General features: G+C 34.3%; 1 protein-coding gene across 2 annotated transcripts; it reads left to right on the forward strand.

Moving 5' to 3' along the window:
• Positions 1-5,184: 5,184 nt before the first annotated feature.
• LOC111015199 (Polynucleotide adenylyltransferase family protein) lies at positions 5,185-13,391 on the forward strand. Of its 2 annotated transcripts, none has more exons than XM_022290143.2 (14): positions 5,185-5,453; positions 5,925-6,027; positions 6,162-6,284; positions 6,672-6,769; positions 9,152-9,235; positions 9,363-9,490; positions 9,727-9,799; positions 9,894-9,939; positions 10,071-10,180; positions 10,270-10,377; positions 10,491-10,550; positions 11,198-11,259; positions 11,806-12,118; positions 12,776-13,391. In XM_022290143.2, the coding sequence occupies exons 1-14, from the start codon at positions 5,373-5,375 to the stop codon at positions 13,004-13,006; spliced, it is 1,620 nt and encodes a 539-aa protein (XP_022145835.1). In that variant the 5' UTR covers positions 5,185-5,372; the 3' UTR covers positions 13,007-13,391. The 2 variants fall into 2 exon arrangements, with proteins under 2 accessions (XP_022145835.1, XP_022145836.1); XM_022290144.2 differs by having other exon boundaries at positions 6,168-6,284.
• Positions 13,392-18,233: the final 4,842 nt, after the last annotated feature.

Consider the following 18,233-nt stretch of genomic DNA (forward strand, 5'->3'; position numbering starts at 1 on the left):
GATCAAGTTCTTAGAGGATGAGGTAACCCACCTCTTCCACCTATACAATGACGCGCTGGGCATTGCTCTTAAAATAGTCAACGCAAAGGTACATCGGATCCTGGTAGATGGGGACAGCTCGGATGACATCATATCACTAACAGCCTATAAAGCTATGGATTTGGGTGATAAAATGCTGAAGAGCAGACCGACCCCGCTAGTAGGGTTCAGAGGAGAACGGGTCATTCCAAAATGGAAGGTAGAGCTACGGGTGAGGTTTGGAAGTAGGGCGAAAAGCATCGCTAGGATGGTGGAGTTCTTAGTTGTTGACTACTCTTCCTCTTATAACGCGATATTGGGGAGATCGACTATACACATGCTAAAGGCGATACCTTCAATCTCACCAATCCATGAAGTTCCCAATGCCATAAGGTGTGGGTGAAGTTAAAAGGGATCAACGGGTATTGCGTGAGTGTTACTACACTTCATTAAGAGGCAACGACAGTAGAGCCTCTACCTCAAAATGACCACTGCTGCTTGGAGTTGATTGACCAATGAGTACAGTTTTAGGATAATGCATCTTTTTAGATTTTATGTCTTTTTGCTCTTTCTTCTTTTCAAAAGAAACCTAGATTATGTTCTACAAATTATTTGATTCCATATTTTTTTTTCAATAAAATTCTTATTATCTACATACTTGAGAAGTAAATCTCATTCCGTCTACTCTTCAAGTAGGGGGCACGGATGGTCAACAAAGGCTGGAAAGTGGTTAAAGGCCTCAATCAAGGCCAAACTAGAAGCGGGCCACCGAGCCTAGCAAGGTTAAAACGCAAGGCGGAACAAAAAAGTCAAGGTCAAAAGCAAAACAATGAAACCAAAAGGTATAAAACCGTTGGTCGCGACCAATGTGTTAGAAACCTATGGAAATTGGGGGCAGACAAATCAGCTTCGCCAAAGTTAAAGATTTAGGCTAAAAAGACTAATGGTTAAAGCAAACCAATAGTAATGCCAAAAGAGATTTAATTGAAAATTCCCAGGCTCTAAGGCATGACTGGAACCAAGGCATGAGCAGGTCTCGACCGAGCAAGTGTCTGCCGACCAGGTCTCTACTATCGACCAAGTGTCTTCCACCGACCAGGCTTATTCTGCCGACCAGGCCTATTCGATCGACCAGGCCTATTCTGTCGACTTGGCATCTTCTGCCGACCAGGACTCTTCTGCTGACTAGATCGGATAACTGCACGACAGCAAAAGTCAGTAGCAGGAGCTACCTGGAAAAGCCGACCCGGTCTTCAGAAATTGTGCTCGGCAAGAAGAAGTCACTTAGTCGACACGAACAGATAAAAGAAAGCGACATAAAAGAAAATGATAAGGCTTGAAGTACTTGAGAAAATTTTTGTTTGATACCTTAAACAAAACCTCCTCAAGTGGGGGCCAAGTGAGTAACAATGATCAATGAACTCGAATTGGGACAGACCTAGAAGCAGGTCGATAAGCTAGAAGCCAGTTAGTGAAACCGGGGAAGAGAATCTCAAAGGTACTGAAAAAGGCATGCGTACAGGCCCAGTATGGTTGAAACAGAAAGCAGGCAAGTCAAACCAATCAAAGAAATCTAGGGTATAAAACCATTTGGCAAAAGCCATAATAGGTTAGAAACTCAAGAGTGTTGATTAAACTCAGGGTAAAAACTGGCAGAAGCCGAGCAGTTAGAAACCCAGGGGTTCTGACTAATCTCAAGGGATAAAACCATTGGTGAAAGCTAAATAGGTTAGAAACCCAAGAGTAAACCCCGTGGTATAAAACCATGAGCAAAAGCCAAATAAGTTAGAAACCCAAGGGCCGTGCAGCTGAAAGTTAGATCCCAAGGCTAAAATCTAACGGTTAAAACTAACCGTATAGTAGAGCCTAAAAAACTTGACTACAGCCAACAACGACAAGAGTATGGGGGCGTAGAACACGACTTCCCCAGGCAAAGATTCGGTCAATAAAGGCCTAGCATGGTCAAAACATAAAGTAGGAGCCTAGGGTATAAAATCATTTGGCAAAGCCAAACAAGTTAGAAACCTAGAGTATCGTAGCTGGCTTAGCTAAAAGTTAGATCACAAAGCCAAAATCTAACTTATAGACAGGTTCAAGAGACTTAACCATGACCAGACATCTTAAGAACATTGAAGCCTTAGATGATACAACCAAGCAACAAGAGCTAACAAAATAGAGGTCTCGAAATTGTCACTTACCATCCATCTTGAGAGAAAGGGACAACTGTTATGAGATAGAAATCAATCAAAGAAATAGACATCTCTATAGTAGAGAGGCTCAACCAAGCAACGACGAAGGGAAGACCAAGCCGACCGAGTCGGCGCCGAGCAGGGCTCGGCCCATTGGCCGGGCCCACTTTCTCTCCTCTTTCGGTGGTTGAGGCGCCCCGGTCCATGTATCCCTGTGATCCAGCAGCGAAGGATTGGATGGGCTCAACAAGAAGGTAGCATTGGACTTCTCCAACACCTGCAATGGTAGTTTTAGCAAAAGTCTATCCCGGATATTCCAACACATGCAGAGGTACTCTCGAAATGATGAGATCAGACGACCGGAAGAGCATCACCTCGAGAGTGGGGGTAACTGTTACGGGATTGGATCCGACCAATGAAATGGGCCTCTCCGGACCAGAGAGGCCCAAACCTAGCAACAAACCGAGCAAGTCGGGGCTATGACTCGACCCCAGCTCGGCACTAACCCGGGCTCGGCCCCATTGTCCGAGCCTACTTTCACTCATCTCCTATTGGGTGAGGTGCCTCGGTCCATGAATCCCTGTGATCCAGTAACGATGGATAGATGGACTCAACGAGAAGGTTCTAGAAGGCAAAACTCCTATAAATGGAATCACTGGCTGAATCCTAGAGGTAAGCAAAGAAACCCTAAGTACTTCACTTAATAATCCTCTCATCACTAACTTAAGCATCGGAGCTAGTGTGACAGAGGTCACACCGGGTTAGAGTTGTTCGGTTTTACAAGTATCTGATCCTGTGATTATCAAGTTTGGTGCACATTTGGCGAGAACCAAGAAGGCCAAATTTCCAACATGATTAAACAATTCATCTATTCAATAAATTATTTGATTGAAATCATTGGTACGGTGACATCTGAAAAGGGAGCATCATTTGCAAACTATGTTTGAAAAGGACTATACTACACACTACTTATTCGTTTTTGTTTTTTTTTTTTAATTTTGTTCTAAGAAATAAGAATGTCAAATTACATTTTTGGTCCACCAAGCTTAGACTTGTTTCTTTATTTGTTTTTTCAAGTTCCGTAGCAATGTTTTTTCATTATGGTTTTTGATTTGGTTTCTATTTAGTCATTGAATTTTCAAAACGAACATTTTAGATCTGAAGGTGAAATTTTATTTTTATTATCTTTTAGTTAAATTTATTATTAGTTGACTAAATAGAAAGATACATGCTAACTACACTTCATTATATCTCAAAGTCTACAAACTAAAATGATATTTTAGCTTATATTTTAAATCTAGTTTTTTTTTTCGCTTCGAGCACTGTTATTTTATCTTGCTGACTTATTTTCTTGTATCACTTTGTGTCAAATAATATATCAATATTTAAATAGAAGTCAATTATGTCAACTAGTTCAATGAGTTAAAGCACCTATCTCCGACTAACATGACATTTCAAATCTTCATCACGGCATGTTTACTAGAAGTGAATTATTAGAATCAAAATTAAAAGTCCAAATATGAATAGATTAGGATATATGAATGTTAAAATGACTTAATTTGTAATGTAATTTATAAAAATAGAGCCAGTATAAATTTGACTCAACGCTAATTGGTATATGTTTCCCACCGTAAGGTCATGAGTTCGAATACCCGATCCCAATTGCTGCACTAAAAAAAACTTGGATAATTGTGGTGGATAGCAAAAATATTTTATGTATTTCAAAAAAATGTAACCAGCTTTTCAAAATTTCAAATATAGAAAATATTTGAATTTTTATTATTTCAATTTTACCCTTATAATATCTGATATATATCTGATGTATATCTATAACTGATATACATCCAATGTATATCATACATCAAATCTATATCTGATGTAAATTTGTATATGATATACATCAAATCTATATCTAATGTACATCCGATGTAACTCTGATATACTTCCGATATACATTCGATGTAACTCTAATATACAGTATCAGATGTACCATGATATACATTATCAGATATACCACTGATATACATCAAATGTACGTATTATACATATAATAAATATATCTGATGTACTCCTAATTTATGATATACTAAATATATTTCCAATTGATATACTATCAAATGTTTAATTTTTAGTGGTATATCAGTTGTTTAAATTCTAGTTTATCATTTCAATTTGTTGATTAATATACTAATATTATCAATAATGTTGATTACTATATCACTACTATTTATTCAATATTAATATTAATTAGATACTAAATATAAGGAATATCAACTGTTTAAATTTATAAAGTATATCAAAATTTTAACTTGTCTTTTTGAGTGCATGGTCCACTTAAACCTTTTATATAACAACTTTATATTTCAAAAATAAAAAATAAAAAATCTTGCATCATTGTTTTCATCAGAATAGTACGATATCAACAGACATATATCATAGTTATATTAGTAGATATAATGGTTATATCAAATGTATATAAGTGATAAATTAGAATCATATTATCAGTGTTATATTATTGGTAAATGATATAATCATATAAGAAGTTATATCAGTGGTATATCATTTTTGTATATCAAGGGTAAATTAGAGACCTATCAAATATATATAACATATATATGTATTGTATCAACATCGTAAATCAATGGTTATCATACGTATATAAGTGGTAAGACATGTTAGAAGTTGGGTAGATATCATGACTATACCAAAAATAAATCAATTGTATATCATTATTATATCAATAGTATATCAGATATATATCAATGGTCAGATATAATACAAATATATATCAGATATATTAAAGGATGAATTAGTAATTTTATGATTAGACCTCCAGTTTTTCTGAAAAAAATGTTATATTTGAAAAAACTAGACGGGTTATTATTTTACTTATTTTATTATTATTATTAATTTTTTTTTTGCCATATTTGCGAAAAACTTTGTAAAAATAGAATTTGATGCTTAAATTCAGTTCAATTTCACGAAGAGATTGAGGAAGGAAATCCAGCTCCCTTCATCAGCTAGAATCCAGTTCTCCTTCTGTCGCTCTCCCTAATCTTTTGTGATATCCAATTCGTAAAACCTCAAACATTCCCTGTCCAGAGCTTTCAATCTTATCATTTCGGCGCTTAATGATCTCGTGAGCCTTTGCTTCCTTGGTTTTCCATGGCTATGGCATTTTCTGCTCCAGGTCTCAATCGGAGGATGCATTTCACTCGTTCTCCGCTGCTTTTTTGCATTCGCAAGGTCTATTTTGGTTCTTTCCCACTTTTTACTTCTGATTATCTGCTTTCATGATGAGAGAAATGGCGGACGATATAAACCGGAACAGAGGGTTTTAATCTCAACGCAATTGGAAATACTTTCGTTTGTCGCAACCAATTTTTACAATATTCCTCTGTACATGTTAGAAGCTAAGCGTATGATGGGTTGAATCTGCCGCTTAACTAGAAGTCAATGTCAGTCTAAGTGTAAATTTGTAGTTAATTTCTGTGGACATGAGAGAAAACGAAAACTGAAGTAATACAAGAGTGAGGAGAGGTCATTATGGAGATTGGAATGTTCCCTTGTGTGTATAAGGGAATTAGAACATCTTTCTCTGGCCACTCCCATGGATGTTGACCGCCTTGGTAGAACCACTTATATGGATGTTGACCGCCTTGTGTCTTCTTGGATATCTATAATCTGAAATTTTTGAGTAAACTACTGACTCTATAGGTACGGCTTGGAAGCTCTGTAGCCACTGGTTCTACTTCTGAACCAGCAATTCTCTGTAAGGAGAAAGATAAGGATTGTATTTCATTTGCTTTCCGTAGAAAAGGTGAACAAAAAAATCCCTTTCTTATGAACGTGTTTTTTAATTTCCATTTCATTTGGTAATTGAAGACGTCAGCTTGAAGGGTTGAAGCTTTATAGCGTATACTAACCTGACATCTTTGATTCTAAATGGCGAAGAAATAGAGCGGACTGATAGCTCAATACCTCAATGGAAGACATTGACTTCTGAGGAACTTGGGATTGAAACATCGATGATTTCAAAGCCTACGTGGCAGGTTCTAAGTGGGCTAAGGAAACAAGGTACTCTTTATTTCTCTAAAATGATGATGTGATGTTAGTGATGCATTAACTTGATGGCTAACGTTTGAACACTAAATTAATCTAGAGTACTGCACCAGTGTCCAATCTCCTTAATCCATATTCTGAGTTTACAGAAATATTTACTTCTATCCAACCTTTCTTCAGACTTGTTCTTCCATGTTTTAGAAATCAAAATTACCAGATGTTAGGGTTAATATAACCTTGTTAATTATATTTCTGAATTTTGAAATTTATTTAAATATTTAGTCGTAAGAAGACCTTTGAGCTTGATCTCCAGCATTGAATACCTGGAGACATTTTAATGAGTTTCTACCGTATATCTTTTATTAGTACCTAATTTGTTTTTGGGTATATTCTGACGTGTAGGATATGAGGTCTACCTTGTTGGTGGGTGTGTCCGGGATCTTATCCTAAGGAGAATTCCTAAAGACTTTGATATCATAACTTCAGCTCAACTTAGAGAGGTTCTATCTATAAGTTTATGATTGTTGTTTTTACTTGGATTTTGTTATATGTGGCATGATGATATAGCCATTTTTGTATTCAGATTGATTTTTGCAGCACTTAGTTTCCATTAAAGGAGTACTTGTCATAAAGGATAGAAAGAAGGTTTTGGCCTCATATCTTACTAATGATCTTCTAGTTTCAAATTTTGAGGGAATAAAACTTGGCTGCTGTTTGGTATCCTACTAATGTTCTTCAAACTTATTTTTGAGGGGATAAACCTTGGCTATTGGTGGAGCCTGTTGCTTTATGAGACAACTGGAAAAAAAAGGACTAAATAATGACATTGAGAGTCGTAGTTAGATATCTATTACTTGTCCTTATATCTTTACTATGTTGAGTGAGTTCTCATGTGCAATCTTCATTTCTCCAATTCACAACTTCTTCGAACCACTTATTCAAGTTACAGCTCATCTCTTTTTTTTCTTCTCGTTATTAAAATGCTATAGAGCGTACCCCTCTCAACTAAAACTTTGCTAATGGAATTGTAAAGTGCCTTGTTAGAAAGAATTCTTCTTTTTGTCACTTTAGAGCTGATGGATTTGTAAAGTGCCTTGTAAAAAGAATTCTTCTTTTTTCACTATAGCTGCTCAGCTCTGTTTATGTTTATGTAGTAATTACATTTTTCAGCTCACTCAAATTCCTTTAACATCTCAAGAAATGTTTAGTTACGTGGGAGATTATTTCAAGGCCTTTGGATATGGGGGCTTTGAGTATTGGAAATTTGAGACATCATAATGAGGCGTTGCTTGCTAGATGGTTGTGGCGGTTCTTATGGGAACCTGATGCTTATAGGCCCCTAGGTCCTAGGAAAAAGAGTGCATGTGAGGCGTGAGGTCGAGACATTGGTAAATTTGTGGGTCCGAGTTAGTTACGGTTAGGGGCTACATGTGCTTGTATATGTCGGCTGAGAGAGAGTGCGTGTGTATCATTTTGGCTAAGTTGTTGGTGAGGTATACTGGAAGGGTATGGAGCTCTCAAATTCTCTCTTGGCTTTGTAATTCTCTCTCTGAATATCAGTAAAATAGGAGTGGTTCTTATCAAATGCCTTGTGCCATAGCATTATCGTTAGCAAATATTGGTCGCAACCTTTCGATTGGGTCTCAGTTAATGGGATAAATATATCAGCTAGAAATCCTAGAAGTCTATTTCTTCTATTTTCCCCTTCTCCCAGTTTTTGAAATGTTTCATTGGGGATGACTCTGATTCTTACTTTTGGGAGGATTCGTGGGTGGGTGACAAACCCCTTTGCGCTTTATACTCTCTGTTGTACTATCTTTCAGACATGAGCCTGCATTTTGTGGCCGTAGTTATGTTGCCTTCGAGTAATTATCACTCCATTTCCTTGGGGCTCAGTTCTTTGACGAACAGAAAGGCGTTGGAGGCTTTGGAATTGCTTTTGTTGCTTAGAGATGTCTGTCTTTATCAAGGAGGAATGATTTTTCGAGTTTGGTCCCATAGTTTGTCGGGCGGATTTTCTTGTCATTCTTTCATCCTCTTTTGAGCGTCCTCTCGCATTTCCCAGATGCTCCTTTGTTTGCCTCATGCTGGAACGTTAAAATTTCGAAGAAGAACAAGTTCTTTGCCGGGCAAGTCTTGTATGGAAAAGTCAATACTTTAGACTGCATTCAAAGGTGTTTTTCCCTCTTATCTAAAAAAAGTATTCTACTCAGAGGTGCTTGTGAGGACCTTGATCATATTCTTTGGAGGTATTAGTTTCCTTGGTCGATTCGGGGTCAATTTTTGGAGTCTTTCAGAGTCTCCAATGCAAGAAACATAGATTGTTGGGCGATGATGGAGGAGATTTTTCTATATTTCCCCTTTCGAGATAAGGGCAAAACTTTTGGTAGGCTTGTTTTTGCTATTTCATGGAGTATATGTATCGAGAGAAACCATAGAATTTTTAGAGTAGAGAGGTCTTGGGAGGTTACGTTGGAGCTTATTAGATTTAGTACTTTTGCAGGCTTAGGTTATTGAGAATTTCTGAAATTACTAGTTAGGTGTAATTCTTTTGGATTGGAGCTCCTTTTATGGTTTTTTTTTTGTTGCTTCGGTACATTCTTTGTGTCTCAATGAAAGCCAGTTTCTTATTAAGAAAAAAAAACATCTAAAAAATGTTACTCTCTACCTTTGGTTTTTTCTTTTCCATATAATCATATTTCTTAATAGTTTTTAAAACTATTCTACAGAACAACAAACAGCTCCATTCTGCCATATTCTTATCATAGCTTCGTCTTCCTTTCTTTTTTATCTTTTATATCATTTTTCTACTGTACTAAACTGTTATTCTTGTTGGGTTGAAATACCATGGCTGAAGTTCATTATCAATTTAACATATGTAGGTACGGAAAATTTTTACTCGTTGTCTAGTTGTTGGAAAGCGGTTTCCAATTTGCCATGTGTATGTCCTTGACACTATTATAGAGGTTAGAGAATTAATTTATTTCTATCTGTTGCTTTAGAAAGGCTTCATCAAGTAGTTCCTTACTAATGGTTATCTTCAAGACGATTAATGCATCTACTTATTTTTCATTCTTGGTGCATTATGGAAAGGTTTCAAGCTTTAGCACCTCTGGAAGCAGACTTGGTTTTAATAATTACATTACCAAACCTTCCAACTTAAATGAGCCCGATTATATTCGCTGGATGAATTGCTCACAGCGGGACTTTACCATTAACAGGTTACACACTAAGATGTCTTGTTCGCTTTTTGTTGTCTTCATTTTCTTGTTACATACCAATATTTCTTTCTTTTTTTTGTTGTCTTCGTTTTCTTTTGTAAATAAGAAAATGGAACTCTGATATTGATATAATACTTCTTAGCTATTTAAATTTTTCTTGCCTTTGCTGTACTATTGCCTCTCAGGTATAAATGTTGGTTGTAACCATTTACTGCATGTCTTCCTAACCCTTGCAGTTTGATGTATGATCCATACAAAAAGATTGTATATGATTATTTGGGGGCAATGGAGGATATTAGAAAATCCAAGGTGTGCATTTATTGAACCAGGTTCAGTTCTAGAGCTTTTTCCAATCAGTTGTTGAGCACGTGTAATTTTTGTTTCCTCTTACTTCTGAATGAAGGTGCGAACTATTAAACCTGCAAACCTTTCTTTTACTGAGGACTGTGGTGAGCAAATGTTAGATACAGATTTTGCTATTTTGTACTTTCTAGAATTAGTAGTATGGGAAACATTCTTTTTTCTCTTGTTTACCCGTACATGGCATAGCATCTTAACTTATTGCAATCTAATTCCACAGCCCGGATTTTACGTGCGGTGAGAATTGCAGCCCGTTTAGGATTTCGTTTTACCAGAGACATAGCACTTTCTATAAAAGAGTTATCTTGCTCCGTGTTAAAGCTTGACAAGGTATCTGAGATTCTGACATTCCAAATACCAGGTAATATGGTTTTTTCATCTCCTTGGGCTAATTTTCTGTTTATTCTTTAATGTTACAGGGACGGATACTTATGGAAATGAATTATATGCTAGCATTTGGGTCTGCAGAGGCTTCTTTGAGATTATTATGGAGATTTGGGCTTCTGGAGATACTTCTTCCGATCCAAGTATATAATTCTTGGTCTAATATTTTTTATGTTAAACACAAGTTTAATGTTGCAAATTTTTCTCCTTTTTTTTTTAATTTTTTCTTGTCCTAATTAGTTATTGTATCTTGTAGGCATCATATTTTGTTTCACAAGGTTTCAGGAGACGTGATGCGAGCTCAAACATGCTTCTGGTTAGTGCTGCAGTATTTTTCATTATTGGCATTTATACTTCCATGTTATATCTATGAGAATAACCCGTTCTTTCTTTTCCTTCTTTTAAGCAAAATTGTTGGGCATAATGAATCTGATAGAACCCTCGAAGGGCAATGTTCTATTAACTGTTAAAAGAAAGAAAAACAGCCAAACTCTACAGCCTTTTGAGAGGTCTGGGACTCTCCTTTTCTACCACAGTTCTTGCCTATCTTCCTACTCCATGCAAGGAAATTCTTACAAGCCATTTCTCTAACTTCATAAAAGACCGTTGACCTTACTAATAACCGTAAAATCTTACAAGAGATCACACATCTAAAACACTTCTACTTACATCATGTCTGCATCCCTATTCATGTCAACTCACATCCTCTGCCCCCCACCCCATACAAAATTCTTTCTGGGCTATCTCATTTCTATCAGAATCCTTATAAAGTACATCTTTCTTGTTCTTGTTTCCCTACTTCCTTAGATTGGATAATATGGTGTCACAATGTGTTTAACTTAGCAACTTGGTTGCAAAATTCTGCTATATTGGCAATTAATATATCCACTGTGATTTTTATTTTCTGGCAAAAAAAATTACAATTACACCTGAGACCGACTCCCTTTCTTTGCAATCTTGCAGATTTTGCTTTCCAACCTTGATAAATTTGTGGCGCCTAATCGACCATGCCATAGCAGCTTATGGTAAAATATATCTTTTGAATGCTATAATTACTTTTAGATTACTTAAATATTCCTAAATATGTTGTAAATCAAGTTAACAAGCTAATTTTGCATGTTAAAATTTGATAGAAGCTGTCTTTGCAATATGCAATAATTTGGTTTTGTGGACTAGTTTGCTGGAAAAACCAAAATAGAAAAGCTAATCATTGAAATCTTGGCTAAGTGGTAACTGCCCCTCTTGGAACCCTATGACAATGTTTAAAGAGGGAACAACTATATCTTTTGGTCAAGACATCTCGATTATAATTGACCATTCACGAGTTCTTATTCGCTGTTTAACGGAAATGAAGTTTTTCGTTTTTGATTTATTGCCTTTTTTTCTGTTAGTCCTTTCTAAGTTGATATGAACCAGATGCATAAAAGATCTTTCCTAATCTAGTGCATGAGGAACCAAGATTCATTTAATCAACAATGCAAAATGGAAGCTCTTATGTTAGATTATAATTTTCCTGTTTTTGTCAGATGAGGTTTTCTGGATCATCTCCAAGTTTTAGTGGTTTATTTCAGGATTGCTATCTTAGCATTTCACACAGCTTTGGTTGACGAGCCTCAAGATCCATTGGTTGTTGCAGCATTTAGCCTTGCTCTCCATAATGGAGGATCCTTGTATGAAGCAATAGAAATAGCCCGAAATATCTCACAGCCACACGTGTCGTTCCACGAAATAGTAGAAACTAATCACAGAGAATCAGATTATGTACTGATGGCACGGGTCGTCAATCTTGCAGCTTCAGTGAAAGCCATGTTATGGAAGATGACTGATCACCATTATGTTTCGCAAGCTATGATCGAGTATCCTCAAGCACCTTGGTCTGATCTGGTGAGGGTCAAAAATGTTCTGTCAATACTTTGATTTTGGTGATCTTTTCACTGTATTTTGGAGTACTTTTAAAACTGCCATAAGCACTTTTCACTCAAAATAATCCTGTTTTTGGAGAGAGATAAAAGCACTTTTAGAAAAAAATCAAAAGCACCCTATAGTGTTCCATGAGAAAGTATGTAGAGTGTTTTTTTTGCCTAAATACTTTATTCAAGAGTACTAAAAAATACTTTTTAATAGGGGTGTAAAGAAGCGAACCAACCCGAAAAACCATGTTTTGAGTGAAGATTTAGGTAATTGTTAAAGTTTCTAACAATCAGAAGATTTCTGGCCCACTTGATGCATCAGTGAAACTCCATTGTCCATACTTTGTTAGAAATATGAATGCCATATTTTATTTTACCTATCAATGGATATTGAGGTCCCATTGTATTTTACGACAAGCTTCTATGTTCGAACTTCGTAAGATATTTATGTCTAGGTGCTATCCACAATCATTCTCTTTGATGGGCACAGAATTTATGGAGCCATTTCTATTTAAATTAATTTTTCTTCAAGTACTGAGTTTATCTTTGTAAATGGCTGTCCCACTATTGCTAAACTTCCCATGCTCACATCTGTAATGAATTCTATTGCTATTGTTGCTTCCTTCTGCAGGTTTTTATCCCACAGGCTTTGTCAATGAGGGTGTGTAAAATTTTTGAATGTGTTAAAAGGGGCAAGGAAAGTGGAGCAGTTCCCAAAAGAAGTAGAACGATCAACCACAATTCCTTGGCATTGGGTAACTTGTCAGAGGTTCGACATGTATTTGCTAGGATCGTTTTCGACACAGTTTACCCTCATAACCGAAACAGACAGTTCAATATCGTCGAACCAACAGAGAGATGAACAAACTACTCCCATTCAAAACGTTCTTTGTGCAAGATGGCAACAAGAAGGAAGAGATGACCGGTGTAAGGTTGTCGGGAAGCACATAATTTGTCGATACTGAGCCGAATGGTGTTGCGTTTCAATCTTCCATTGGTTGAGTGGTGCTGAAGGTCATATCAGGGGCATAGAATTCAGCAGTAGGTGTAAAGGCTGAAGCAGACTGACATTAACATCTGATCTGTAGAGAAATAGTGTTGAAATTTGGGAAGGTCACAAAGAGGAAGTAAATTGAATTGGAGTTTGTTTGATCTGAACCATTTACTTCCAACTCACAGTTTCTGTAAATTCATTATAAAAATACATTGCAGAGACTGTGTAGCATAAAATTGGAGCTTTAGTTTGATCTCACAAGTGCCATACAATTTTGAATTTCCTCATTAAAGCATCCTATTTTGGTCAACCAACAATGTTTTGAGAGGATTCACTAGTTTGATCTTTATGATCGTGTGATAATTATACTTATGCCCAATTCTATTATTATATTAGCCAATAAGACACCTTTGAAGGTTTGATTTTCCATTTCACATTATTGAATTAAAAAAATAATAATAAATAAATAAATATTAGCCAAAGTGAACATAGTGAGGTTATGAGTTGGATCCTCCACCCTCACATGTTATATTAAAAAAAATTGTAGGAAAAAATAAATTTTCCCTTAATTTTTGACTAGATTGGATCATAAGTTTGGGTAAGTGTTGTAATTTTTAAGCTCCGTTCAATTTCTATGAATTCACCCATTAATTTTAACGAAAAAAAAAATGCAAGAAGCTCTAAAAATGTAGTAATTTATTGAAATCAAGCTTCTAACAAAATTAGAAAGTACAAAATCGACTATTAAATAATCAATACTTTTTTCAATAATTCTACGAATGAAAGTCCATCAGAAGGTACAATTACAACATTTTTTAAAGTTTAAGATGAAGATTGTAATATTTATCCAAGACTAAGGTGCAATCGGACGAAATTGAAAGTTCATAGTAAAATTTGATACTCTGTCAAGTTTACGGTAAAAATTGATTTTTTTTTTCCAACCTCATAGAGATAATGTCTTCGGATGGCTGTTTTAGAAATTTATTTACACAAATGTCTAAAATTTTCTAACTTTACACTTTTAGATTTCTGCATGTAGATTTTATTTTAATTTCGATTTTACTCTTATTTATTGCATTTACATTTATTATAGTTATTTGTTTTTTTTAAATATAAAAGATTTAATTCCATAAATTATTATCATAATCCTTTAATTATGATTATGGTAGACCCCATACTAATTTTCAAACAAATCATTTAATTCATTCATTCAAAACCTTAATTTACCCCTTCAAAAATATTGATTTCCCTCAATTCACTCCACATTGGTGCTCAATCTTAAAAGACAATTCAAAATCACACGAACATATTTTGAAGTCTCAATAAACATATCTCTGCATATTCACAAAATATATTCAAAATCACAGTATATATCTACTTATATATCTGCATATATATATTCAAAATCACTATAGTATATATTCGTATATCCGCATATATACAAGTTGAGTTATAAGATATATCTACTCATATATCTGCATATATACATTCAAAATCACTATAGTATATATTCGCATATCCACATATATACAAGTTAAGTTATAAGATATATCCTAATCAAACTCACTATAATATATATCCTCATATATACTAGTTCACACGAAATCAAAAATCGAAAACAACCGTTGGAATGCAAACCTTTCGATCAGGATAAACGGAGACGAATTGCTCTGGCGACGGATAAAAACGGAAGCGACCGGAGATGAAGTCAAGCAGATGTCGGTCGGAGACGAAGGCAGGCAAAAACGACCAGAGAAGAAGGAAGGACGAAAATCTCCTTTTTCGAACGGGATAAACAGAGAAGAACGACGGAGAAAAAGCTCGAACGGATGAAAATAATGGTGTCTGTGGAAGGAGAGGAAGAAGAAACAACAGAAGGAGAAGGGTTTTTTGAAACGTGCGACAGAATGAGGATTTTGTGGGATTTTGGAGATTTGTTAATTGATATTTTTGGAAAGTCTAATTAGGCATAAATTAACGGATTTAAATTCTAATCTCCCAAATAACCAATTTTGAATTTTTTAAAAATATTTAGGTGTAAATACAAAAGGATATGTTGGTAAATTGGTGATGGGTACCATCCTATTAGTGTTGTTTTATGACAAAAGTATAAATTTTATACATTTCAAACTTTTTATGTAATTATGATTTCTAAATAGGCTATCAATGTACTAATCTCAGGCTCGGTCTAAATTGGAACATTATTTTAAGTCGATCGAGCATAGACTTGGCTTGTATTTTTTGGGCTCGACCAAGCTCATGATATTTTACGTAATACAACATTTAAAAGTTCAAACTAATAAGTAGATATGAATCATTTTTTCTTTGAAATTTATTAAATTTGTAGAAATGTATTTTTGTGAGAATCCTCATGTTCATCCCCTATCCTTAACAAAGATTTTTCCTAGAGTAATCTCACTCTCCTTATCCTATTGATGGCCCCAAACATTTCAATCAATCAAAGCTAATGCAACTTTTGATTTTGATTATTAGACTCTCTTTCTTTTTATTATCAAATAATTTTGTTTTGCACTTGGGACTGCCATTGCCAACATAAAAATATATATAAAAATATATATACATATGCATACAAGTCACTTGTTCGAAAGTTTGTATTAAATCAAAATGAGTGAAAATAAAATAAAGGTGGCTTATTAACTTTAAGATTGTTAGATGTAGTTGTCAACTTGAACATAACTCAATAGTTAAGCAAGAAATAGTAGCAAAAAATTTGCGTTATATTGTAGGGAAATCAATTTACAAAATCGAAATTAAACAAAGATTACATTACTAGTTATTTTCAAAGTAATCACACCAAATAAAAGTTCAATTTTGAAATCTGGAAAAAGAACAAAATGCATATTAGGATGCTAGGATCCATGACGAAGATGAAAATGATGCTAGAGAATTAATGAAATGACAAAAAAGAATGGATTAAAGAAATTTTAAAGTAGTGAAATAAAGATCAGTTGTAAATGTGGTTTTATAATTTATACCATTTCAAGCTAGCTTTCTAAGCTGTCAAACCGAGCATAGCTCAAATGGTTAAGACACCTATCTATGGCCAGAAGGTGTAGGAAGAGGTATAGTTTCAATATTTTATATATAAATGTCTTCAACAGAAGAGACATATTTACTCTAGATATTTACTGTGAGGTTTTTATTCTTTTTCTTTACTTGTAGATGATCTATTATATGATACTATATTGGATTGTTTTTATGCATAAAATCCCAGCAGCAACTAAAATGGAATCACATTTTGACCTTTTATAAAGATTTATTCATATTTGTTGACAATTAGTCTTCGATTTTTTGTTTACTTAGGTTGTAGCGATCTCTAAGATGATAACAAATTAGAACACAGGAATACAAATAAGAGGTGGGTGCAAATACTTTTGAGTTGTTAGCTATATATACCAATTGATGCAAATATTTAAACAAGACTATTTATTATTTGATAGTGATGGAAATCTAAGTGCAAATATGAGTGTGGTAATTAGACATATATACACATTGGTGAAAAAAATGTGCAAATAATCAAAGGCAAATATCAAAGAAGTATTTATGGAGTCAATGTCAATATCTATCATAGTCTGCACTAGTATTGCACTTTCATTTTTGGGTCAATGTCGGTATCTATAGAGGAAAATATCCCCAATGATGCAATAATCGCTCCCCAACTCATTCGACCGAATCGCTAGTACCCATGTCATATCCCTATCTTTAGATATCCTAATAATAACAAACTTGTTTATACTATTCTTGAACAACTAGAGACGTGCAACTTTCTTACCTTTTCTTTAGGTAAATGAAAATAAAAGAATTGATTTTATAAAATAATTCAAATTCAAATACTAAAATTTCATTAGTGGAAATATAAAATCAAATCTAGTAAATTCTTTATAAATAGTACACAAGTTTTTCACAAGCCTTTTCTTGATATATTACTTTCTTTTTTAAGTTTGAATGTGAGGAGATTTTGACTTCTTACTTTTCAGCGTACAACTATGTTCATGCTCATGTCTTAATTCTTATGTACTTGCGGATAATTAATTTTTCTTAGATTAGAGTAATCATAATTTGAGCTTAATTCTAGTTTAGTTCCTCTGATTTTAAAAATTTATATTTTATCTTCATGGTTTAGACTTAGTTTCAATTTCATTTATATCGGTTTAGATTCTTCAAATTGATCTCATGTGAACAAATCTCAGGAATCTTTGGTTGTTACCGTATCAAAAGTTTGACTGAGACTTTCTTTTTTACTGAGAGTTTAGAGTCAAGTAAAATGAGTAAAAATCATTTTTGTGAGATTAAACCAAAATGTAGGGATGAAATTGAAATTAAAAGTCCAAACTATAAGAACTAAATCGAAATTTTCAAAATTAAAAGAATCGAATTTAAATTAAGTTTAAATCATAAAAATCTGATGATTTGGTTTTTTTAATTTCCAACTCATTACTCGTTTAAAAACCAGTAATAGTAATAATAATTTTGTTAGTACAACATGTGGGGGTGAGGGATCGAACTCACACCCTCTTCGTTTGAAATATATGTCAATTATTGCTGAGCTAGGTTCGCTTTGGCCGAAAACAACCTTTTAATATCATAATGCCCAAAATTATTATACGGGTAACATACTTTTGGCATTAAAAAATTGATAGAAAATGCAAAGAATTATGATTGGAATATTGGTTTTAGAGTGCGAATTATGGAGTAAGAAAACAAATAAAAAATAGCAAATGGAAATGATGAAAAAGAAACAGCCAATAAAACGGCTACAAATAAATAAAAAGAGGAGAATTTTGTGGAGTTTTGTTTATTTTTGTTTGTCATTTCTCTAATTGGAACTTTCTTATATGGCCTTTTCCAAGCCCTCGGTATCCACACTCATAGTCTTAGGTTTATCTTCTTCACTTTTTTTGCCCAAATTGCAATTTGGTCCCTATATTTAGCTATAATTTCAATTTCATATATATAGTTTAAAAATTTTCAATTATGACTAAAAGTTCCAACTTATCTATATGGTTTCAACTCAATTCCAATTTGGTTTCTAGAATTTATTAAACATCACCGGTCATTTAACCAATTCAAAAAT

This window comes from Momordica charantia, assembly GCF_013281855.1.
Source record: "Momordica charantia cultivar OHB3-1 chromosome 5 unlocalized genomic scaffold, Mcharantia_2.0 BLBB01000005.1, whole genome shotgun sequence".
NCBI classification, from domain to species: Eukaryota; Viridiplantae; Streptophyta; class Magnoliopsida; order Cucurbitales; family Cucurbitaceae; genus Momordica; species Momordica charantia.

What these genes read in the sequence shown, in the direction of transcription:
- LOC111015199 (XM_022290143.2), top strand. Translation starts at nt 5,373, where the DNA reads ATGGCTATGGCATTTTCTGCTCCAGGTCTCAATCGGAGGATGCATTTC. An exon ending in ATTTGCTTTCCGTAGAAAAG is followed by an intron (nt 6,028 to 6,161) that starts GTGAACAAAAAA and finishes TAAATGGCGAAG; the next exon opens with AAATAGAGCGGACTGATAGC. An exon ending in AGATACTTCTTCCGATCCAA is followed by an intron (nt 10,378 to 10,490) that starts GTATATAATTCT and finishes TGTATCTTGTAG; the next exon opens with GCATCATATTTTGTTTCACA.